This window comes from Paroedura picta, chromosome 7, assembly GCF_049243985.1.
Source record: "Paroedura picta isolate Pp20150507F chromosome 7, Ppicta_v3.0, whole genome shotgun sequence".
Classification (NCBI taxonomy): Eukaryota; Metazoa; Chordata; class Lepidosauria; order Squamata; family Gekkonidae; genus Paroedura; species Paroedura picta.
In genome coordinates this window covers 123,315,841-123,340,827 of record NC_135375.1, presented here as the reverse complement: position 1 = coordinate 123,340,827, position 24,987 = coordinate 123,315,841, and the positions used below count along the sequence as shown (strand labels likewise).

Genomic DNA, 24,987 nt, shown 5'->3' with positions numbered 1-24,987 from the left:
TCCATGTTCAGAGGTAGTATTATTAAGTCTGCGGGTTCAGTGATCACAGACTTCAAGTCTTCAGAACAGCTCTTTTTATTTAGCAACTCCAGCAACAGACTACAGCTACCAAACAGAGAAAAACAGGCAAACTCATGCGCTTTTATACCTTTCAGGCAGCCAGCTGCTGCCTCTGATTGGCTCTAAGCAGAGCAATCCGATTGGCTCTGGCAGAGTGATCAGGTTCTTTGATTGGTTAGTTCCTTGGCTAGCCAAGAGCCCTCATTTGCATCTGTGTCCAAATGCCCACAGACATAACAAGTATGCCACTGGACATCAATTGCTGGGGAAGCAGAGACATCTACCGAGTGGGCCATGCCTTACACGCGCGCTCACTCTCTGTCTAGCAGGGCTCTGTTGATGTGAAGTCCCCCACTTGTCCTGCTACCAAATAGGTTTTCCAGTCCAAACCTTCCCCCCGCAAAGCTTCTTGTCCTTAAAAACCTGTGCTAGGACTCTAATATGCACATTGTGCAATATGCAGTTAGAAACGAAGTTTCATTCCGCACATGTTTAATTCCACACTTTCCATGCACTTTAGAAGTAAGTTTTCCTGTTTTGCACAGCAGGAAAATCCATCTGCAAAAGCACATTGAGAGTGCAGGATCCAACGTGTCTGGAACGAGCCCAAGTCTGTGTATGAAGTTACAGGGCAAGTAACGGTCCAGCCCTCCCGAGCTAGGAAGGAATCTCGTTTTGTCCTTGGTCTGTTCTTAGACATTTCATCTGTGCGACCCAGTCTCACTGCAGGAAAAGGAGCCCTTTCTGATACTGTAGTCTTGTCTCTGACTGTAACTCTCTGAGAGCCAGTGTGGTTAAACAGCAGCAGACACTAATCTGGAGAACCAGGTTTGACTCCCCGCTGCTCCACAAGTAGCCAGCTGGGTGACCTTGGACTAGTCTCAGTTCGCCTAGAGCTGTTCTCCTAGAGCAGTTCTCCCAGAACTTTCTCAGCCCAAACTCCCTCATAGGGCATCCATTGTGGGGATCGGAAGGGAAAGTTGTTTGTAAGCCGCTTTGGGATTTCTTCAGGTAGTGAAAAGCGAGGTATAAACCCCCCAGCACTTTTATAAGTGATGCAAATGTCCTCTTTCAGGGTTGGCAGGTTAGGAATATTCCCAGTCAGCCAGAACATCTACAGCCTCAATAGGAGGGGTCTTTAAAAGGAGATTTCTCCTGGCAATCACTTATTTGAAGGAGTCAAGAAACGGGTCCTCATTTTTGTTCTTCAAAGTGGTTAACTCTACCCAAAGAGACCCTGTGAACCAGGACAATCCCTGGCATCTCTTATGCCTCTTAGAGAGACTGTATGATCAAGGTTTCGATTTATATAACCCATGATGTGCTTTGCTTCAGAATAACCCCCAGGTGTGCCCGTATGGTCTGTACGCTGAGCAGCTTTCGGGCTCCGCATTTACCTGCCCACGCGCCACCAACAAGAGAAGGTATTGTAATGGGGGGAAGCCTCACGTTGAGGGAGGGCACAAAGGGAAGCGGTGGTAAAATGGTGTATGATTCTCCCTCCTCCACCTGCAGCTAGCTGGGTGACCTTGGTCTAGTCACAGTTCTCTTAGAGCTGTTCTCATAGATCAGGGCAGAGCCTGCACTTACTTTCTTTATTCCATTGTCAATCCTGTTGAATTCAGATCGCTTTGAACTCGGGTCTTGCTCTCCCCCCCCCCTCCCCATTGAAACAGGAAAGTGTTCTGGACGTAGTTAGGATAGTTCAGAAGGGGGGGGGAGCCAAGCCTCTTTCTTTCTTTTCTTGAAGGGGGGGGGGGAGAGGAGACAAGCAGGGAGCCTCTTTCTTTTCTTGGGGGGGGGGGAGAAGATCGAAAAAGGCAGAGGAGGGAGGAAAAATCCAGGACTGACAGAAGTTGAGAGAAGTTAGGGGCTTCTCCTTTAAGGCAAGCGTGTCACATGACCAGGTGTAGCCTATCAGAGGTTCTCTGCCACGGAGCTTTCTTTCCCAAATGGATATTGAGGATTAAAAGCAGTCTGAGATATTGCACAATAAAGGTAGGGTCACTCCGGATCAATCCTTCTTGCTGCAGAAGGAAAATTTAAATCGCCCCAAATCCAAACGGAAATCGCATTCTGTGTAGAGGGCAGGGACTGAATCGACCTGGGGCTGGAATAAAAGCTCCGTGCAGTTTACACCCAGTTCTCTCAGAGCCCTCTCAAAAAGATCGGCAATTTCTTCTGAAGAAAGAGGCCGTTTGTCCCTCGTAACTACAGTTGCCAACCTCCAGGTGGGGCCTCCCAGAATTACAAACCCCCCAGGCAGAGATCAGTTCCTCTGGAGAAAAGGGCCGCTTCCAAGGTTGGACCCTGAGGTCCTCAAACTCCAGCCTCCACAGGCCCCATCCTCCAAATCGCCCCAAATTTCTCAACCCCCTGTTCCCTGCTCTACTTCTCAAGCCTTCAGTGAAATACCAGGGCGGGGGTTTGAGGTGCCCTTGCAACACAAACCCTGTTTCCAATTTCCTTCTTGCCAAAGAGGCACTTGGATATCTTGTCCCCGTTCCTGCCCGTGCCAAGGTGCCCTGGAAGACACTGGCCGGCATGCAAAGAACCTCCTTTCTCCCTTTGCGTAGAACAGGGGTAGTCAAACTGCGGCCCTCCAGATGTCCATGGACTACAATTCCCAGGAGCCCCTGCCAGCATTTGCTGGCAGGGGCTCCTGGGAATTGTAGTCCATGGACATCTGGAGGGCCGCAGTTTGACTACTCCTGGCGTAGAAAATCACCGCCTGGGTCGGAAATGTCCCTGGCTCTTTAGAGGAGAAATCTCTTGCCTTCCCCCAGCTGCCAAGAAGCCGTTTTCATTATCCAGGTCCTGCGGTAACCCTGGCTAAGCTTCATCTCCTCTCTTGTCACGGTTCTTCGGCCTTCTCAGTAGGAACCGAAGACGCAGCTACATCCACAGGTGGCACAGATTTTTAAAGGCAGCAGCAGGGAAGTGGCCGAATGCCCGGAGGAAGCAGCCCAAACTCATTAAGATGGGCGAGCTGGCATTTCCCCCACAAGATCAGGGTTCGTGCTAGTTGCTGGCCTCCCCTGCTGTATAGATTAAACAAAAAGCAAGGCACATTCTAAAGTTGGCTTGATGGCCAATATATTGAAGAAAGAGAAGCCAGAGGATTTCAGAATTAGAATCACACAGATACCCCAGAGGGCCACCCACTCCAGCCCCCCGCCTTCTTGGGGGCTTCTGACAGGGGCTCATACAGTCTCCTCCTAAAAACTTCGAGCAAAGGAGACTCCACCACCCTCCAAGGCAGCAGATTCCACCTACGGACAGCCCTCCCCATCTGAAGAGGCTTCTTAATATTTAAGTGTGGATTTGGTTGAGAGAACTTCTCTGCAGAAGATCCAGGGAACTTTGAGCTGCTGCATTTATCAAGGTAATCAGAAAGTGCCATCGAGTTAGCTCAGGAGAGGAAGTGTGCACAACCTAGAGCAGTGTTTTCCAACCAGGATTACATGTAACCCAAGAGTTCCACTGGAGATACACCGGTTAGAGCAGATAGATAGATAGATAGATAGATAGATAGATGGATGGATGGATGGATGGATGGATGGATGGATGGATGGATGGATGGATGGATGGATGGATGGATGGATGGATGGATGGATGGATATAAAGTTTTTAATTTTAGCTGGGGTAATGTTCTCCTTATTTGGGCAGGTCTACCCCCCCTCTCAAAATTGCCAATGATGGTCATGGAGGGGGTGGAGTAGGGCCCAACCAAACAAAACTTTATTGGCCAAGACTCTTCTCATGCAGTTGACCTGTTGGTGGCAGCTGGAGTCCAGCGAGGAGAGTCCTCTTGGGGTTGCTTGGGTCTTTTGCTGCTGTTTGTGGCTCAAGAAAGAGAGAGAGTGGGGGGGGGGATGGGGCCTGGAATATCTGGATGGTTTCACTTCCGATAACATGTCACTTCCAGGGGTGTGGCCAGCTGACCACTTTGGGGTTATCTCAAAGCCTGCAAAACATTTGTTTCTGTGATCTGATGAGTTCAGGCTAGCCTGAGCCAACCAGCTTGAGGCAAGAGATGAGCAGAGGCAGTTTGGCATTGCCTGCCTCTGCGGGGCAACCCTGGGCTCCCTTACTGATCTCCTATCTAAGTATTAACCAGGATCAACCTGTCAAGAACCAGGTGGTTGTGACCCAGCAGATTCGCTTGACAGACATCACTCTCGGGTTTCAGGATGAAGCTTTAAGCAAAAGTCTTTATCTGTAGAATCAGAACAAGGATCAACACATCACATAAGCTCTTAGGCAGGAATCTTAACAGAGACACCGAGGAGGGGGATTGCATAGAATATATACCTGGGCCCAGAAAGAGGGGCATAGAATGGCATTTGACAGGAACCTTGATTCACACAGGAAAAGGGCAGTAGTGTTCTCTGATCTCGAAGGTGCCAAAGCAGCTCAGCCAGCCATCTGGTGTTTAGACTGCTTTGCCAGGCCAGCCTTGGGGCAAGGAGATAAGAGAGTAGAGCAGAAAGGGCCTTTGAAATGTAAGGGGGAGATGGGAGGGGCTCTGGAGGTGCCACAACTCAGTGCCACAACTCAGGGAGATCCGGGAGCATAAAGAAATAAAACAACCTCAAAGAAGACAAAATTTGCGGGTCAGGAACTACCCTTCTGAAACTGGACACAATCAGGCCAGGTGGGGCAATCCAGGTCAGGACAATACCATTTATGACCAATCAAAGCATCACAAAACCATCTGCAAGCTTTTGAGTCCACCAGAACTTCTTCAGGCTGTTACAAAATTCATCATGCCTAGCCCCACCATCATGCCTGGCAACGCTGTCCGCTGGGTCTTAGTTGGAGTTCTTTCCCATCACTTACTCCCAAGTCCTTTTAGCTGGAGATGGGATCTTCTGCATGCTGGACAGATGTTCTGCTCTGAGCCACACTCGCTCCCTGGGTGTTGCACAGAACACTCTGCAAGAGCCAAGGAGTGTGTATGTAGTTTGGAGCCCACCACCAATGCAAGATCTATCTCTCTCTCTCAGTCGCTGCTTGTCTTCACCTCCACAGCTGGCTGTATCGGATCCTGCCCTCCGTTTGCCACAAGCCCTTTCAGCCTCTGGACCAGGGCTTCCTGACGCATAACTGGGACGAGGTGGAACCGGAACCCAACCAGGTAAGCAGACCTGATGAGAGGACACCGCGAGGGATGCAGAAAGTTGGAAATGAAACCTGGGAGCTGCCTTTGTGGGGAGGCCCATGCTTAGCAAAGCCAGAAGAGACCCTTCGGAGGCCCCTCTGGAGAAGAATGCAAAGTCTGTGGGGGTGAGTGACACAGCTGTGAGGATCTTCATTAGGTCAAAAAGCAAACTCTTTAATTAAGCAAAGGTTTCATTTATTGATCCAAGCAAGAAGATCACTCCCATTGGGTGCAGGTGTTATCTCCTTGAATGGGATGTATCTCTTTAACTTGGGAGATGCCCTCTGACTCCTCCTTTCTCTCTTTGTCATCTCACTCTCTCTACACGGCCTTCCAAGGAGACACTCGTCTCTGTAGATCTCTGGAGAAAACCTTAGATAGCTCTAGGAATTGCTGGAAACTCTGTGGTTTTACCACAGTGGTGTACCCGATGCCATGCCACCCCGTGGCCCTGCCCCTGAAGCTTCCAACCTGGCAGCCCTACCTTATATCGAGACGGTGTGGGGGGTGTTCCCCAGTCAGGACGCAGAGGTATAATACAAAATATAATCTGCTTGACTGGAGCAAGGAGATAGGCATAGAGGTGGGTAATTCTGATAATTAGCATCCAGCATGAGATTAAAAAATCCTAACTATGCCTACTGGCAGGGATAGCAGATTACTATCAAAACCAGCCTTGGAGGGACAAATGTCTTCTGTGCCCTTTTTGTTTCCTTCTGTCCTACAAATACCTTCTGTCCAGATTGGGATTCCATATAATCATTTATGCAGTCATTGACCGACAGATACAAAAAAGCAAAAAGTGTATATACAAAAAGATTAAAATCAAGTCAGGTCTCTACATTAAAATTCTGAAAGCTTTCAACAGAGTAAATAGCACGCATCTTGTAGGTAATTCTCCGGCAGAGGCTGTGAAGGAGTTGTTCTAGATATGAATGAGGGGAACCCAGTAGATGGTCTCCCATGGCAGTGTAATCGATTGTTATCTGCTTAATTCCAGCTGCGATGGAAGCCCTTCGAGATCCCTACAGGCTCCCAGAGAAAGCTGGACTTCGTGACAGTGAGTTGACCACCAGAAACACACCCGAGAGTTCTCCGTGGGATCATCCTTCGGACAAAGGAAACCGTTTTATAGCCCTCCAAAGGAGGCTGGCCCCAAACAACATGCTAAATCCAAGAGTGTGATCTTTCAGCAATTGCCTAGCTACGAGCATTGAGGCATATGACAAATAGGGCAATATTAACAAGGGGATGTCTGGGAATTCCTTAAAAGGGTCGCCATAAATCAGAAGCGGTTTGATGGGACTTCCCACCCACATGGAGACCTGAACCACGCATGCCTCAGACTGAGCTCCCCGATTCTAGTCTCCATCTGAACGATACAGAGGGGGAAAGATACCCTGAGGCTCCAGGCTGGCTCCCAAAGGAGGAGCTGGCAGGTGGCTGTAGATGGGTCCTTAAGCTCACAACTTGCTTAAGGCAATGAGCACATGAGCATGTAAGAGTCTGGCTACCTGTGAAACAGGGATCCACACATGGGGGCCGATGGCACCCGCCAACACCTTTCCTGGTGCCCAAAGTGGGTGGGATCAAGTCAGCCTTTTGTCTTACTTAGTAAGTAAGGCGGACTGGCCATTGGTGGTGCAGATTTTATTTTTTTAAAATAGCTTTGGCAGCAGCTGCCAAATATCTTCACTGTGTGATTGAAGGGAAGCAGCGGCAGCCATTTTGTGGCTGGCTCCACCTCCCAAGGCAGCCATTTTGTGACTGGCTCCCCCTCCCGAGGCAGCCATTTTGTGGATGTGGCTGCCAGCCTGTGTCAAAATGACAAAGGGGTTTGCAGGCTCAAAAAGGTAGGGGATCCCTACTGCAGGGAGAAACCACATGATAAGGGAACCTTCCTTTTTGGAATTTTGGGAGAAGGGGGTTGATCATATACGGTCACGTCTCCCGATAAATGTTTAATATAAATATATAAAAAATTAATTCCCGCCCATTAAGGAAACCCTTCCAGGGCCTTCAAGAAACACAAGGGTTTCGTGAAACCCTGGTTGAGAGATCCTACTTTAATGTAAAGTAACTTTTGAATAATATGACGTAATCTATGAGAAAGATAACTTTCTCCCTAATGCCTCCCTTCCAACATGACCGGACGTGTTGCTGACGTGTGGTAAAACTATTTTCCTTGCATGGCCAGGTACGGAGGGCACCCACATGCCCTAAAATAATCACATAGGAAGAGTGGAGTCTATACATTTCTGTATTTCCCTGTCAATAGACTGGCCAGTTTTTCTGCCGGTGGAAGAGAGTAACGAAGGGCAAGACTCCTTTTAGTCAATTAAGAGGGCATGCCAAGACCAACAGAACAAGAAGCCATAGGTCAGATGCTGTAGTAGAGAAGGGAACTGGGTGAAAATGGGCAGGGTGGGGGAAGAGGGAGGATCCCACCGGATAACATTAGCCAAGAAAAAAATATTTAGAGGAACAAGATACATTGGCCATTATCCCAACCTCAGAGCCAGCGTGGTGTAGCCAGCGTGGTGTCATGGTTAAGATTCCCCACTCCTGCACATGGAGCCAGCTGGGTGACCTTGAGCTAGTCACAGTTCTCTTAGAGCTGTTCTCACAGAGTAGTTCTGTCAGAGCTCTCTCACCCCCACCTCTCACACATATTCTGGGGAGAGGAAAGGAAAGGTGTTTGTAAGCTGCTTTGGTCTGCCTGTACTGACTCGGGGGAGGGGGGGGCTTCCAAAGGTGTGGAGTCATTTTAAAAGAAAACGGCAGCAAAGCGATTCTCTCTGAGCACTTTACGGGATCTCAGCATTGGCTCTTGGCTCCAGTTTGGGGTGTTTCTTTCCACAGGGGCTGCATACTTTGTGTGGGGCTGGAGAGCCAAAGTCTAGGAATGGGCTGGCAGTCCACGTCTTCACCTGTAACATGTCCATGGTCAACAGGTCAGTGAGTCATGTATGTACAAGCAAGGTTTCACACCCCTTTCAAAGCACTGTTTGAAACGCCAGAGGGTCAACTGGTGAGGCATGCTGGTCTCAACAAAAACAGGAGAGCTCTCGTTTGGCCACTGGGACAGGACAGATATCTAGTCACCGTCCCTTCCCCCTTCCCCTTCTGCTCTCTCTCATATCCTCAGCCAGCCAGGGGTTTTTGGAATGTCTCTGAAGTCGTTTTGAGGATTGTGGTTGCCAGATTTCCAGGTTGGGCATGGAGATCTTCAAGCATTACAACTAGTTGGCCTGGTCTGGGTTGGGAAAGGCCAGGAGGCTTTGGGGATGGAGCTGGGAGTGAGCAAGGTTTGGACCAGGGAGGGACCTCAGTGGAGTATAATTCTATGGAGTCCACCCTCCCAAGCGGCCTTTTTCTCTAGGGGAACTGATCTCTGTAATCTGCAGATGAGCCACCACGCCAGGAAATCCCCAGGTCCCACCTGGAGGCTGGCATCCCTAATTACAACTGGTCTCCAAACTACAAGGAAATGGCTGCTTCGGAGGGTTAACGGTCCTCTGAATCCCCTTCAAAAAACGTTCCCCCCAAACTCCGGGGATTATCCAGTCTGGGTAACCCTGTGGAGAATACACCCAGCTACTCAGTGTTTGTGGAGAGTGGAAAGCACTTCATGGGCATTATGCTGTGATCCTGATAAGAACCCTCTTGAAGGGTAAGCCAGGATTGTCCTCCTCACCCTGGGAAGAGGGTTGCTCAGGCTTCCCTAAAGCCACTTACCAAAGGTGTGACCCAAGTGAGATTGGAACTGGGGACCTCTCCAGTCACTGTTTCAGGGGTAGTCAAACTGCGGCCCTCCAGATGTCCATGGACTACAATTCCCAGGAGCCCCTGCCAGCGAATGCTGGCAGGGGCTCCTGGGAATTGTAGTCCATGGACATCTGGAGGGCCGCAGTTTGACTACCCTGGTTTATAGGGTGGCATTTCTTTCCAGCTGTGTGCTCCCATGATGTGGAAACTCCTCCCCCTCGTTTAAAAAGACAGTGTGGAAACCCCTCTGCCTCGTTTCAAAGACGGTGGCTTGCACACCTGTGGCATGTGGAACACTGCAGGGCATTCTTAGCTCCCCCAGCAAAATCTCCCTTTGTGCGCCTCCCCAGTCAAGGGCTCTTCTCTCTCCACAGGTGCTTCTACAACTCGGACGGGGATTTTCTGATCGGTGAGTGGTGGCCTGGATTGTTGAGACACTCCTGATATTTTGGGGGCCAGGATTTCTACCTGATGTGAGATATTAACCGGTGGGTGGGTTGGAGGAGTCTCGGAGGTTCACGACAAGGATGGAGTCGGGTGCGAAAGAACCAAAGGCTGCCCAGGCCGGAGCAACACTCTTGGGAAGGATCCTGCAGAGGCCGATCACCTCATGTATCCGTTCCATGCCTCAGCTTCCGCATTAGGACCCGGCTTGACATGAGGGGGTGGGAGCTTGATGTCCATCCTGGGACCACCACGGCCTTTTAAAAATGCTATGAGGGCCCAGTCTGGATGGTCCCACAGCATGGTGGACTCGGGCGATTAGGGAGGCCAGCCTCCAGGGAGGACCTGGGGATCCCTAGAATTCCAGCTCCTCTCAAGGAAATCAGTTCCTCTGGAGAGGATGGCTGCTTGGGGGGATACCATTCTGCCCCACCAAGGTCCCCTCCCCACCCGAAATCCCACACACTCTTGGTTCTGTTAGCATAGCAAGGTTATTTCATTGATATGCAGACGCTGTTTAGCTTAGAAAGGAAAGTTTTATTTACGGAAGGACATTCCGGATAGGAAAGGTGAGGCGGAGGATAGAGCTCCTACATCTAGCTGGCTCAAGAGAAGAAGGCAGACTGAGAAGCATCCGGGAAGAAAGAGGAAATTGCCCTAAGAGTAGCAATCTAGGGACAGACAAAAGGCACACTTAAAAGATAGAAAGGTCCTGAACTCTCTGATCTATCTAACAGCCTTCTTGCTGCCCCCATCAGGGTCTTCCTCTTCCTGGTTAACTTTGTACACCAGACATTGCCTACTCCAACAGGTTCCACCCAAAAAGTCTTCAGGTATTTGCCAACCCGGAGCTGGCAAGCCTAGGTGACGGACACAAAAATGTACCCATGATAAGAAAACATTCTTTTGGTTCTGCAAAGTCATTCCTGGTTATCTCACATGTCAGCAGATGAAACAATATTTAGTTTCAAGTCCGTCCAATTCTAGCAGGGCCTGTTCTATGAGCTCTGTGAGTTTCTCAGTCCCTTTTGAACCTCAGGGGCTCTGGAGCTGTGACTGTTCTCAGTGGATCCCGGCAACCCAAGACATTCCCGAGAGCTGCGTACTCATAGGAAGACATTTTGAACAAAATGAAATCCCTGTCCTTTCTGCTACCCGGTGTGCCGAGTATGAATCAGCTACAGCACCAACACCTGTACCTCTGGGAGTTTTCCCTTTGCTTCTTGACTGTCTGTCCCATGTCCTGCCACCTCCTGAAGGTGGGACGGGGCCTTCTCTGTTGTGGCACCCAAATGAGAGGACCTCCCCATCGCCACCACCCATAAAGTGGGCATGAAGCCTGGTGAGGTTTTAGCTTCCAGGAAAGAGCTTTCTGTGCTGCCACGGCAGGGCTGGTTTGCTTTTTGTCCTTTGCTGCTTACGGTTCCTTAATGACCATTTTAAATGAGTCCATGTCCTTTTCTGTCATTTTCATTATTCTGCTTCTCGGCTAATTCATTACTTCTAAGAATTCCGCTTTACAATCCTCAGCCCTGAAGTTTTAGTTCCATCATAGTTGTCATTTTGTTGATTCTACATTGAAAGCCACCTCAAGAACAGAAGAGCTCAGAATGCAGGCTATAAATATATAAAGTAACCAAATAAAATGATTTTAAAGAATCTGGTTGTCCAGAAAAACAGAAGAACATGGCTGCCGGTGGCCCTCAGATTCTGTGGACTAGGTCCACTTCTGCACTTAAGTTTGCAGCACTATCTTTGCAAAGTAGCAACACACTATTTCTCCATCCCCAAGGTCAATGGCCGGGAATCTCACAGCAGATAATACTGGAAAAGTTGCATTTTTTTCATTGATAATATTACTGAGCAACTGGTTGAAATCCATAGCTCCTGTGCACATTATGTAGAGGCGAGTCATGGAAGAGAAGTTTATCAGAGGCTACTAGGTACAGTGAGTACAGGGAGGCAGTGGACCTCTGAATACCAGCACCAGGATGCCGGACTAGATGGACCACTGATCTCATGCAGCAGGGCACTTTTGATGTTCTCATGAAGACCTCAGCCTCTGTGCCCTGTCGTTGGCTGTCCAGAGGAACTGGTTGGCCATTGTATGAGACAGGATGCTGGGCTAGATAGACCACTGGTCTGATCCAGTAGGGCTCTTCTTATGTTATCAGGGGAAGGTCTTGACCTCTGTGCCCTGCTGCTGGAAATCCACGGGAACTGGTTGGCCACTGTGAGATGGGATGCTGGACCATTGGTCTCATCCAGCAGGGTTCTTCTGGTGGCTTTCTCAGGGGAAAGTCTCAGCCTCTGTGCCCTGTTGTTGACTGTCCAGAGGAACCGGTTGGCCATTGTACGAGACAGGATGCTGGGCTAGATAAACCACTGGTCTGATCCAGTAGGGCTCTCCTTACGTTCTGAAGCCCAGATTTGTCATCAAGCTTCCTCCCCTAGTTCATCTTGCTTATTTTCCTGACCTGAGAAACCTCCCTCTCAGAGCAACCTAAGTTGGGAGAAGGCTTCTCCAAGGCCGAAGGGAATGGCAGCGATACAGGCCACTGATCTAAGCCTCAGTTTGGGGTGCAGAACGTGCTTCAAGGTACCCTTTCTGCTTCCTTTCTCCAGTTCCACAGCAAGGCAAGCTCCTCATCACAACAGAATTTGGCAAGTTGTTGGTGGAGCCCAATGAGATCTGTGTCATACAGGTGAGCCACAGGTGGCCTTGTTCTCCTGAACAAAACAGGATTTGGGCCTGGTGACATATTGCGGGGGTTTGGGGGGGGGGGTGATGATCCAAAGAATGTTTTCCTCCATTTTTATGATTTATTGCTAGAATGTCTTATCTCTGTTTCTGGAGCCCCACAGACAGACAGACAGACAGACAGACAGAAAGCTGGCTTATTCTGAATCAGCCCATTGGCCCACCAAGGTCACTATTATCTAAGACAGTTAGTGGCTCAACAGATTTCGAGGTGGCAGGTGGGTGATCTGACCATATATGGCCAGGTTGACCACCCCAATGGCCAATGATGGGCCTGGAGGGGGTGGGAAAGGGAGGGGCCCCAGGTGGGCCTGTCCTCAGCTCCGCTTCCCAACCATATTCTGCAGGATCGCACCATTTCTGGGGATTCTCGAAGCCTGAAGAATGTTTCAGGGGTTTCTCAATGGTAAAAAAGTGGAGAAAGGCTGGTCTAAGGCAAAACCACTGCCCTTGGTGGACCAGAGGTTATGGGGAGGGCCCGTGACTCAGTGATAGAGCATCCACTTGGCACGCAGAAGGTCTCAGGTTCAATCCCCAGCTTCTCCACTTGAAAGGACCAGGTAGGAGATGATGGGAAAGATCTGTGCCTGAGACCCAAGAGAGCTGCTGCCAGTTTGAGTAAACACTTACCTTGATGAACCCAAATGGTCTGATTCTGGGTCAGGCAGATCCAAGGTCATGCCTGCTCTGGAGTCAACCAGTCATCAACCGCTTAAGCAGGCCCTTAACACCTGTCTTTGTGTTCTGTCTCCCAGCAAGGGATGCGTTTCAGCGTGGAAGTCTTTGGGGAAACTCGGGGCTACATCCTGGAGGTCTACGGAGTGCATTTCGAGCTGCCAGACCTTGGACCGATCGGTAAAGATTTGCTACTAAGGCCTCTTAATGGAAGGCTTCAAAGAAGACCAAGACTTAGGAACCTAAATCCCTCTCCGTGTGTGTTTAAGAAGGTGGTTTTTACACCATGTTTTTTCCTACCAGGAGGAGGCTCGAAGTGACTTAGAATTGCCTTCCCTTCCTCTGCCCACCTTGTGAGGGAGGTGGGGCTGAGAGAGCCCTGACAGGACTGCTCTGCCAGAACAGCTCTTAACAGGACTGTGACTTGCCCAAGGTCACCCAGAGGGTTGTATGTGGAGGAGTGGGGAATCAAAGCCAGCTCTCCAGAGTAGGAACCCCGGCTCTTAACCATTACACCAAGCTGGCTCTCTTTGTTGCTATTCCACACCATTTTGGGATTCAGCCACAGCTGGTAAGGTTAAGGTGCGGATAGGTAAAAGACAGTACTTTCACACATCGGGTATAGACCAAGGCAGGTAATTATGTTAGTCAGTCTGTAGCAGTAGGAAAGAGCACAGGTGCAGGAGCACCTTATAGGCTAACAAGTGGCAGGGGAGGAGCTTTTGGCAGGAGCTTTCATGAGTCACATGCGGTACCTGAAGAAGAGAGTGTGACCCAGGAAAGCTCCATCCCTGCCACAAATGCTGTTAGTCTTTAAGGTGCTCCTGGACTCTTGTTCTTTGGGAGTAAGAACGGCAGCTTCTAATCTAGAGAACTGGGTTTGAGTCCCCACTTCTCCAGATGCAGCCAGCTGGCTGACCTTGGACCAGTCTCAGTTCTCTCAGGGCTCTCTCGGCCTCACCTTCCTCAAGGGGTGTCTGTTGTGAGGAGAGGAAGGGGAGGGGATTGTAAGCTTATCTGAGACTCCTTCAGGTAGTAAGAAGTGTGGTACAAAACCCCAGCTCTGCTTCTTCTGTCAAGTGAAAACTCATGAAAATATAAATTCAGAAGCAAAACTGTGATCCATTCCAATGGCTACAAACTACTGATATTCATAGCAAGGACCACAGTATGATATGTGTTAATATACCTTCTCTCATAAAATGCTTCGGCCCAAGTAATGGGACAACTTATTAGATATATGTAAAAATTAAAATATTTATTATTCTGTGCTCATTAAGAAAATTAAAAACATTCAAACATGAGACACAGTCTGTGTAGTATTCCATGCACAGTCTCAATGGTTGCACATGGTATACCCATAGACCAGGGGTAGCCAAACTGTGGCTCTCCAGGTGCCCGTGGACTACAACTACCATGAGCCCCTGCCAACACACTGGCAGGGGATCATGGGAATTGTAGTCCATGGACATCTAGAGAGTCACAGTTCCCCCCCCCCCGCCATAGACCAAACACATTTCAACCCAATAAATATTTGTATTTTATTTATATATGTTCCTGTATTTTATTTATATATATATATTGTCTGCTCCAGCTTTGGGTTCCGGAGCTCTTTTGTGGTAGCCATTTTTGTGACTGCCCCCACCGCAAAGAAACACAAAGGTGCCCGCAGGCTTGAAAATGTTGGGGACTAGTCAAGGGCCGACCTAAACCCAAATCCGCCAGTCGTGTACAGAAGCGATGACAAAGGCCTGCTGCTTTCTCTCCTAGGAGCGAACGGTCTGGCCAACCCCCGAGATTTCCTGGTGCCTGTCGCCTGCTATGAAGACCGCCGAGTCGCTGAAGGATACACGGTGATCAACAAGTACCAGGGGAAGCTCTTTGCAGCCCAACAGGTTGGGAAATTGAAAGCCATCTGTTTACGGCAGGGGTAGTCTGGGAATTCTCATGGGAATTGTCGTCCATGGACGTCTGGAGGGCTGCAGTTTGACTACCCCTGGTTTACGGAATGAAGGGTATGAGGGAAAGGAGCTCTGAATCGCTCAGCAGCGCCCAATGTTGAAAACTGTGCTAAAGAAGGTCAATGGCTCTTCCCTTCCTGTGCCGGGATAGGCAGCCTCAAGCTCTTGGCACGCCAATTTGAAGCAGAACAAGAGTTCCCACGGCAAAAGATCTGTCCAATGGAATGCCGCACCCATTCCGCACACAATGGATAATGCACTTCTGATGCACTCTAGGAGCAGAGTACTGTTTGCACAGGAAAATTTCAACTGCAAAAGCCCACTGCAAGGGCATTATCCAACGTACATGGATTGGGCCCTGCTCACGAAAAGATGTGGGGGGGGGGGCCTAGAGCTGTTTTGGAACTTGGATACCAAATGCATTGTGGGAAAACTCATCCCATCCCCTCCCCCTCTCAACAGCTGGGAATGGCCCCCATCTGCTCCGGTTTGATTCCCCTTTATTTCAGACCTTGCAACATTTCCCTCCTCTTGCCCCGTCTGTTGCTTTTAAGTAGAAACAGATTTTCCATGGACGTCCATGAGGCTACTGAAATGAGCTCAGACTCAGAAGAGGTTATGTTGGAATGAATTTTGTTGGCAAATGCTAGCAGGGGTTCATGGGAATTGTAGTCCATGGACATCTGGAGGACCACAGGTTGACTACCCGTAATCTAGTCCACCAACCTGCCTCACACAGGGGCCAACCAGTTCTGCTGGAGGGCCAACAACAAGGCATAGAAGCCAGGCCTTTCCCTCATGTTGTCTCCTGGCTCTGAGACTGAGGTTTAGTGCCTCTGGATGTGGAGGTTCCCCTCAGTCACCCATGGCTAGTAGCCATCAAGAGACTTCTCCTGTGGCCATCGCTACAGCCTCTGGCAGTGAGTCCCACATTGGAATCACCCTTTGTGTAAAGAAGTATTTCCCTTTATCCATCTTGAACTTACTGCCCACTAGCATCATTGGATGCTCACAAGTTCTAGTGTTTGGGGAGAAAGAGAAATGTTTTTTGAGGGGGCCACTCTCTCTACCCCATGCAGAATTTTATAAACCTTTAGCATGTCCCACCTTGGTTGTCTCACCCAGCAAGCAGCCATGGCAGAATAAGGATTTGAACTAGGGCCTTCCAAATCCTAATCTGAGTAGCCCAGGGGTAGTCAAACTGCGGCCCTCAAACTACCCCTGGTAGCCCCTGAGAGCCAGCTTGGCATGAGAGACAGCTTGGGGTCGTGTAGCCCTTCTCAACTTTCTTACCCCTGAAACATTCTTCAGGCTTCAAGTAACTGAGAGCCAGTTTCTTCAGGCTGAACATTCTTCAGGCTTCAAGTAAATGAGAGCCAGTTTGGTGTAGTGGTTAGGAGCGTGGACTTCTAATCTGGCATGCCGGGTTCGATTCTGCACTCCCCCACATGCAACCAGCTGGGTGACCTTGGGCTCGCCACGGCACTGATAAAACTGTTCTGACCGAGCAGTGATATCAGGGCTCTCTCAGCCTCACCTACCTCACAGGGTGTCTGTTGTGGTGTGAGGAATGGGAAGGCGACTGTAAGCCGCTTTGAGCCTCCTTCGGGTAGGGAAAAGCGGCATATAAGAACCAACTCTTCTTCTTCTTCTTCTTCTTCTTCTTCTTCTTCTTCTTCTAACCCCAGAAATGGCACAATCTTGCAGAATTTGGGGTGGGAAGCAGAGCTGTGGACATCCCCTCCAGGCCCATCAATGGCCATTTTTGGGGTGGGGGCAGGTCACATATGTTTAAATGCACTTGTACAGTATAGAAATATTTAATAGGTTTTGCTGGGTGGTAAAAAAATATGGAAAGTGAAGCTCCCACTGTTACGTACTGTACATATAAGAATGTCTGATCTGGAGCCCCCACTGGGAAATAGTGTTCAAAGGCCGCCGCTACCAGGGTTGTCCGGCTCTTGTTCAAAGTGAATTCTCACGTGTTAAGCAGAAGAGCATTGGGAGCGGAAGGGGAGCCAGTTGGAAGCTGTTCTGAGCTGTGAGCAGTTCCTTCGGGTAGCAAAGGGCGGGATACCAAAAAAAAGCAAAACAGGTCTTCTTCTTCTGTGCTACACTGGCTGGTTAAGATTAGGTCAAACATACACTTGTCTCATCTTAGTAACTGTAAGAAAAGAATTTCTGTCTGGCCTGTGCCATACAGGTGTGAGTTCACCCAATTTGTTGACGAATATCTCTTTATTGGAGAAACAACAATGTGAATATCTCTAAGTTCTTGCTAAGACTGACCCCCCTGGGAATGGTCACCCTTTATCAGTCTTGGTCCCCACTGCTCCCATGATCACCTGTTTGTGTGGGGAATGGTTCAGACGCCCCACGTTGCGCCAAAAGCGAAAGCTGGTCTCAGCTGGCGCCTTCACTACTCAGGGCCGGGAAGAAGAGAGAGCGTGTTCCCAGACTTCTCATAACATTAACTGACCCGAGAGCCAGAATCCCAGGGGCCCTAGACTAGCTACTTTCACATCTAAGACCATGAACAACAAGAGGTCAAAAAGGGATTTAGGCAGATGCAAAGGTGACAGATGAAAGCCGGGTAAAATAAAGACAAATGGCGAAAGTACGTGACAACAGGGTTTAGATGCAGGGCTTGGGACCCGGGTGTTTGAAGGACCATCTCCTCCCATCCGTTCCTGCCTGGGGAATTAAGATTGCCTCAAGCTGCCCTCCTGAGAGCCCCCCTCCCCCCAATTAGATACTTGTTTGGCAAGTATCTGTGAGAGATCCTTTCCAGGACAGCCCCCAGTTACGGAATCTCCTCCCGAGGAAGCAGCCCTTGTTTTTCTTAATTTTTAGCAGGCAGGTCACTTTATTTAGAACTGCCTCTGGTTCGATTCTTCGCAGGCCTGTGATGTTAAAATTGGGCTTTGGAGCTCAGTGTATTACAAACACACAGGAATGTGTTTCATCTATGTTGGTAAGCTGCCTGGAGCTCTGCCAGGAAGAGAGGCAGCTAATCAATGTCATCAATGAACGAACGGATGTTCTCTTCCCTCCGTTATTGTCTCAGACTCTTCTCACAGAGACTTGTGCTCTGCTTCTTCTTAACAGGCATTTTCTCCATTCAACGTCGTAGCCTGGCATGGGAATTACACACCGTACAAGTATGATCTCAGCAATTTCATGGTCATCAACGCTACAGCTTTTGATCACGCAGTAAGTTCCGGGCCTTCTTGTGTAGGATTAGAACCCAGCTCTGGGCTGGTGGGGGAGGGGGTACAGAGGTGGCTCCTTCCTTCCTGCAACCAAAAACAAAGGTGACCCTCAGCATGGGAGGAACCCTAATGGCACTTATAGCTAAAGCAGGGATCATCCCCCCACACCCAGGTTTTTGAACCTGAGGACACCACTGGAATTCTGGCTCAAGATGTTGCCCGGCTAGTGGACCTCCTGATGGCACATGAGTTTAGCCACCATGTTGTGACACAGAGTGTTGGAATGGATGGGCCATTGGCCCGGTCCAACATGGCTTCTCTTATGTGGGGGAGCCGCTCACAAACATGGCGACCGAAAGAGGCGGAGCCAATGACAAGGTGTCGAGGACTGAGGTCAACCATAGTACTAACTCTTCAACCTTTTGGGTAGAAGCACTCTTTAACAAGGTGACTTTTGAAACAAACATACTGTTAAAAATATGTTCTTGCTTGATTGGAGCTTACCTCTTGGGACACAGAGAAGATCAATTTGTGGTGGTGGCTACTGCCAAAAGCAGCTTTTAGAAAAAGATTTCCAGTGGCCAATCAGAAGCCCTGCTGGGCAAAAAGCAGGTGCCAGGAAAGGGGCTAAGGCAGGGCTAGTCAACCTGTGGTCCCCCAGCTGTTCATGGACTACAATTCCCATGAGCCCCTGCCAGCGTTTGTAGTCCATGAACACCTGGAGGACCACAGGTTGACTACCCCTGGGCTAAAGGACACCACATCGGGGACCTCTGAGCGACAGCTTTTCTCCCTGAGATCCCTACCTCTGCGTAATCGCAGCCCTCACCGAAATCAGTGACTATTTAAAACATCACAAAACATAGCTGAACTTTCAAGATCACACTCAGTTGTTTCAATATCATTCAACCTTTCTCCTTTAATTGAAGGATCCTTCCATCTTCACGGTCTTGACCGCAAAGTCAACTTCTCCCGGAGTGGCAATTGCTGATTTTGTTATCTTCCCACCCCGCTGGGGAGTGGCCACCAATACCTTCCGCCCACCTTACTACCACCGTACGTGAGTTGCTAACTCCGCCGCGCAGTGGGGAAACTTCCCCTAAACACCCAGGCAAGGATTTCAGATCTCCACAAGAATCTGAAGCTACAGGAGTCACCTTGGGCCACTGCTAGGGCCTGGCCGAGATCTGATTGAACGGAAGAAGTCTCCTGTAAATCTAGAATGGGCAGACCTTACTAAGCATAAGGGATCCATTAATAATGATCTGTTCCCCTATATATTTCTGGTAAAGGCTTGGAGGAGGAGCATGTCTCATGGCTTAAGTGCCATTCAGTGCTTAATACCCACTCAGGGCAGCTGTCCTGCCCCCGAGTCCCGCCCTCCTCCAACCAGCTTGCCTGTCTGTCCAGCGGCCAGCCAATCGCCTTCCTTCCCTCACCCCTGATGACCCCCCCCCTCCTTCCACTTCCCTCTGAGGCTCAGAGGCTGCAGATTCCTGCCACGTGAGAGATGCCCCTGCTGGTGAGTTCCCTGCAGGCTCCCACATGTTCAGTCCAGAGCCTGGTTTGCTGACCTTCAGTTAGCACCTGAAAACGACCCAGGATTACAACTATCTCCAGAAAGCAAGCAATCGATTCCCCTGGAGAAAATGGTGGTTTTGGATGCTGGACGTTATGGCATTGTACCTGTGGGACTGCCATCATACCTGAACACCCCCTCTCCCTGTACAACCCCCAAAGAGCATTAAGATAAAGCCAGCAAAATCTGCTCAGGGGTCACAGCCCCAAAGAGATCAGACTGGCCTCAGCTAGAACCAGGACCCTGGCCCGTTGGAACGCTCTCCCAAGTGCAATCAGAGCCCTGTGGCACCATGAATGGTCCTGCAGGACTCGTAAAACAGAGCTGAATTACACTGGCCTCACTGCTAAAGCCCCAAGTACTGATCATCTGGGACTGGGAAGTGTCTTCCATCTCCTCTCCCCTTCCTTGCAAAAGTATTTCACAGAACAGGCAACTAATGACCAAACCAGTCTAGTTTCTAGCTGTATTTTACTGTTTGTTGTTATATATGTTATGGTGTGATGCACTCCGCTCTGAGTCTAAAGAGAAAAGGCAGGAAATAGAAGTACAATAAAAAATATTTGTACCTTGTTGAAATTCCTCCCTTTACCCAACTTCGCCCTCCCCAGGCTCCACCCCCAGGAATTCCCCAATCTAGCATTGACCCTCTCCAACTGAACTTATCCACTCTCCAAATATCTTTGCCAAGTTTCCAGTCCATATTTCCACAGGGAACTGCATGAGTGAGTTTATGGGCCTGATCAAAGGAAGTTACGAAGCCAAGGAACAAGGATTTCTACCTGGAGGGGCCACCCTGCACAGCAGGATGACCCCCCACGGACCGGACGCTGAGTGTTTCGAGAAAGCGAGTACGGCCAAACTGCAGCCAGAGAGGGTTGCCGAAGGCACAATGGTAAGAGCCTCAAAGCCCAAATGAAGGACTAGCATGTCTATGGTGGGTTTGGAGGAAAGGGACGTTAAATCGTAGCTGACCTGGGCTGGTCTCTCAATAATGGGCCATCAAGTCCTAGCTGACCTGTGGCGTCCCCAGAGGAAAGGGATATCAAGTCCTAGCTGACCTGTGGCGTCCCCAGAGGAAAGGGCCGTCAAGTCCTAGCTGACCTGTGGCGTCCCCAGGGGAAAGGGCCATCAAGTCCTAGCTGACCTGTGGCGTCCCCAGAGGAAAGGGCCATCAAGTCCTAGCTGACCTGTGGCGTCCCCAGGGGAAAGGGCCATCAAGTCCTAGCTGACCTGTGGCGTCCCCAGAGGAAAGGGCCATCAAGTCCTAGCTGACCTGTGGCGTCCCCAGAGGAAAGGGCCATCAAGTCCTAGCTGACCTGTGGCGTCCCCAGAGGAAAGGGCCATCAAGTCCTAGCTGACCTGTGGCGTCCCCAGAGGAAAGGGACGTCAAGTCCTAGCTGACCTGTGGTAACTCAAGAGGAAAGTGATGTCATCATAGTTGACTTCTGGTGACCCCAGAGGAATGTGACCTTAAGTCCTAGCTGACTTGTGGTGACCCTGAAGGAAATTGATGTCAAATCATAGTTGACTTATGGTGACCCCAGAGGACAGTGATATGAAGTCGTAGCTGACGTGGTGATTCCCATAGGGTTTTCAGGCAAAAGACCAACAGAAATATTTCACCATTGTCTGCCTCTATGTACCAATCCTGGACTTCCTTAGTGGACTCCCATCCAAATACTCCTCAGTGCATTTCGGTTTAGCTTCCTGGAGCTGACAAGGTCTCACGTTAGTTGCATCTGTCCAGCTCAGCATACAGGCAAACAGAGGTGGTTTTTATAGTGTCGCTTTGCTAGCAGCTGCCCCACAATGCAAGAATCTTCATGTGGGACTGAAGCTAAGCTGCCAAGACCATTTCGTGGCTGGCTCCACCTCCAGTAGAAGCCATTTTGTGGCTGTGGCCTACCATGCTGTGTCAGAGTTCCAAGGGGGCCTGCAGGTTTAAAAAGGTTAGGGACTCCTTACTGAGATCAAGCTTAAATTCCCCAGGAAAATCATGCACATGCACACTGATGGAGTTCCCAGCTACAAGCCTTCCCAGGCCAGTGAGCGCAACTAACATGGGCTACCCTGTTCTCAGCACATAGAAATGCTTCTGGGGGAGTTGCTACCACTTGGGATCCTTTTCCTCTTAAGCTACGCAGGACAGAATCTGCCCGATGACCAGCTGTTGGAATAATTGGTGCAGCTAACGCAAAGCGAGCGCGTCTCACTCTCCGTTCCATGTGTCGTCCGCTGTGTTCTCACAGGCCTTCATGTTTGAGTCTTCCCTGGGCTTGGCCGTCACCAAATGGGGCCTAGAAACCCGGCTGGATCAGACGTACTACAAGTGCTGGGAACCGCTCAAAAGCCACTTCGATCCCAAGCACAAGTGAATTGCCCGGAGCGGAGAAAGATGACACTTTGCCTCTTCATCAGGCCAGAAAGGCAACGAGCACTGCGCCACAAAAGCATCCAATCCGAAAAGAAATAAAACCACTCTCCTGAATTGTTCCGAGTCAAGCTTTTGAGATAAGAGTGGGTGGAAATCCTCTAACCTGGAGAACTGACCTCTGCTTGATATGACGGAGTATTATCCATGTGCTGTCTCTGGTGAGACACTGATAATGGAACGAGCGTCTCTAGGCCTCTATAAGGGAATGGTGGCAAACACCTTCCTTCCTTTCTTGAGAGGGGATTTCTCAAATGCAAAGTAACACGGGCCTGTTGCAACTCGCTATGTTTTTCACTGTCGGCCCCCCTGCAGCTGTTGTCCCAGCAGTTGCTTTGTTGTGGTGCCGTAAGGGAGAGGCTGTGGCATGGTGGAGGAGCCTAAAGGCCCCAGGTTCCATCCCCAGCATCTCCGGGTAGAAAGGACCAGGCAGGAGGGATTATTATTCCTTGTGTGGCATGTGTTGTGCGGCCAGGAGAACCAAGGACGGGCTGGCTGCCGGGCAAGGGATGTTCGGAGGCGGTTGGCCGTTGCCTGTCTCCGCGTGTTCCTGGGAGGAACTCCTTGGAGGCCTCCCATCCAAATACTGGCCAGGGTCAGCTCTGCTTCGCTTCTGAGATCTGACAGGATCAGGCTTAAAGTGTAAAACTGCCCTCGAAAGCCACTAAAAGTCTGAGCAGATGATAATGACCTTAGGGGACCTATGGTCCAATTCACTGTATTTGTTAACTTACTGCTTTTATTTTTCACCTTTCTCAGTGGGGATGCAGAGAGTCTTACATCATTCTTCTCTCCTCCGTTTCAACTGCGCCACAACCCTGTGAGGTGGGGGAGGCAGAGTGTGCCTGGCCCAAGGTCACCCAAGGAGCTTCTTTGGTATCCTTGGGGATCTGACCCTGGGCCTCCCCAATCCTAGTCTCAGCCACTAGACCAGTGGTCCCCAACCTTTTTATCACCGGGGACCACTCAACGCTTGACAATTTTACTGAGGCCCAGTGGGGGGGGGGGGTAGTTTACTCCTCTACTCTCAACCATTGCCCTAACGCTCTCTGATCGCTATGGTCATGTTTAAACATCCCTTCAAAATAAGATACAGACACGCCACAACAAGGAACATAAGGAACATTTTATTTTCATGGAAATTTTAACTCCTGACAATGACAAATCAATGGGAACCCTGAGCTTGTTTCTCTGCAACGAGATAGTCCCATCTGGGAGTGATGGGAGACAATGACACCCGAAGTGTGTTGTAAAGGGCCGGGGGGGATGAAGTAAAGGGCCGGGGGAGGGGGAGAAGGCGTCCTTCGGGGCCCCCCTTCAATTAGTCGAAGGACTACATGTGGTCCGCAGCCCACAGGTTGGGGATCGCTACACTATACGACTCTGCCTTCAACCAGCACATGGTAAAGTTACTAACTCCTTAACAGAAGAGGCATATTTATTTATACCCCACTTTTTACTATCCAAAGCAGGTTACAAACACCTCCTTTCTCTCCTCACAACAGTCACCCTGGGAGGTAGGTGGGGCTGAGAGCTCCAAGAGAACTGCTCTGCAAGAACATCTTTAAGAGAACTGACTAGGCTGAAGTCACCCAGCTGGGGAGGGGGTGGGGAATCAAATCCGGCTCTCCAGATCAATGTGCGCTACTTTTTAACCAGTACACAGTGCTGGCTCTTGACACCTCCAGCACCAAGGAGTCCGGCAGCCTTGTCATGGGTCGATTCTGCTGCAATTGGGAGCCCTTTGTCAAGAGCAACTACACTAGTCTGTGGAGAATCAGTGAAGCTACTCTTTTTCCTTGATTAGATGCTCAAAGCGGCAGTAGGTAGATGGGGACATTGTGTACTATTCAAGAGAGGTGCTGTAGGTAAAGTGTCAACTAAGGTGTGGGAGTCTTGAGTTCAAATCCTCGCTCTGCCATAGGTGGTTTGCTGGATGACCTTGGCCAGACATGAACTCGCAGCCTGATCTACCTCACACGGCTGTTGTGGGGATGAAAAAATGGATGCTGCTTTGGAGGCCCACTGGGGAGAAAGACAGGCCGGAAATAAATGCAGTTTTCCCACTGAAGTTTCCTGGGTGACCTTAGACCCGTCACAAACCCCCGGCCTGGCCTCCCTCACAGAGCTGCCATGCGAGCATGGAGGACAAAAGAACAATATTCTAAGCCCCTTTGAGTCCTACTGGAAAGAAACAGGATATAAATAAAGGGGCTGAAAAATAAATGGACAAAGGCCCCTACTGAAATCAAGGGGCTTAACTGTCAAATGAACATAAGGAAAGCCCTGCTGGATCGGAACCTGAGAAGAGCCCTGCTGGGTCAGACCTGGGGTCCATCTAGTCCAGCCTCCTGTCTCCCACAGTGCTCTACCAGTTTCTCTGGAGGGTCAAGAGCAGGGCAGAGAGGCCAAGGCCTTCCTAACCATATCCGAAGAGCTCTGCTGGATCAGACCATAGATCCATCTAGTCCAGCCTCCTGTCTCAGTGACCAACCAGTTCCTTTGGAGGGTCAGGAGCAGGGCAAAGAGGCCGAGGCCTTCCCCTGATATTGCCTCCGGGATCTGGGATTCAGAGGATTAGAGACCCTGAATGTGGAGGTTCTTCTCAGTCACTGTGGCTAATAGCCGTCGACAGACTTCCCCATAAATCTATCTAATCTCCTTTTAAAGCCATTCATCCCTTCAGCCATCACTGGATCCCCATTTTAATCCCTCCCCACTCAGGCTTTGCTGGATTTCAAATGGGATGTGAATTGCCCACTATCCCAACAGCTCTTTGGAAAGAGAAATACACCAGCTAGGAATGGACGAGGGTGCCTTACAGAAACCCACAATCCTGCCAGAGCAAGCCAGCAGAAGTCTTGACTACCGTCTCAGGCAATGATGCTTCCAGTCCAGCCACCTGAAGTGGACTTTAAATATCGCTGTT

At 49.8% G+C, this 24,987-nt stretch overlaps 1 protein-coding gene across 2 annotated transcripts in view; it reads left to right on the top strand.

The window, feature by feature from the left end:
- The window catches only part of HGD (homogentisate 1,2-dioxygenase), a 29,480-nt gene extending 7,365 nt beyond the window's left edge, over positions 1-22,115 (top strand). For both annotated transcript variants that reach the window (XM_077346304.1, XM_077346303.1), the window contains 12 exons: positions 1,396-1,484; positions 5,095-5,200; positions 6,225-6,284; positions 8,087-8,178; positions 9,367-9,401; positions 12,062-12,141; positions 12,953-13,052; positions 14,643-14,767; positions 17,942-18,046; positions 18,975-19,101; positions 20,338-20,519; positions 21,877-22,115. In XM_077346304.1, the coding sequence (XP_077202419.1) occupies positions 1,396-1,484; positions 5,095-5,200; positions 6,225-6,284; positions 8,087-8,178; positions 9,367-9,401; positions 12,062-12,141; positions 12,953-13,052; positions 14,643-14,767; positions 17,942-18,046; positions 18,975-19,101; positions 20,338-20,519; positions 21,877-22,002 (1,227 nt within the window). In that variant the 3' untranslated portion in view covers positions 22,003-22,115. The remainder of the gene's footprint in view (positions 1-1,395; positions 1,485-5,094; positions 5,201-6,224; positions 6,285-8,086; positions 8,179-9,366; positions 9,402-12,061; positions 12,142-12,952; positions 13,053-14,642; positions 14,768-17,941; positions 18,047-18,974; positions 19,102-20,337; positions 20,520-21,876) is intronic.
- Positions 22,116-24,987: the final 2,872 nt, after the last annotated feature.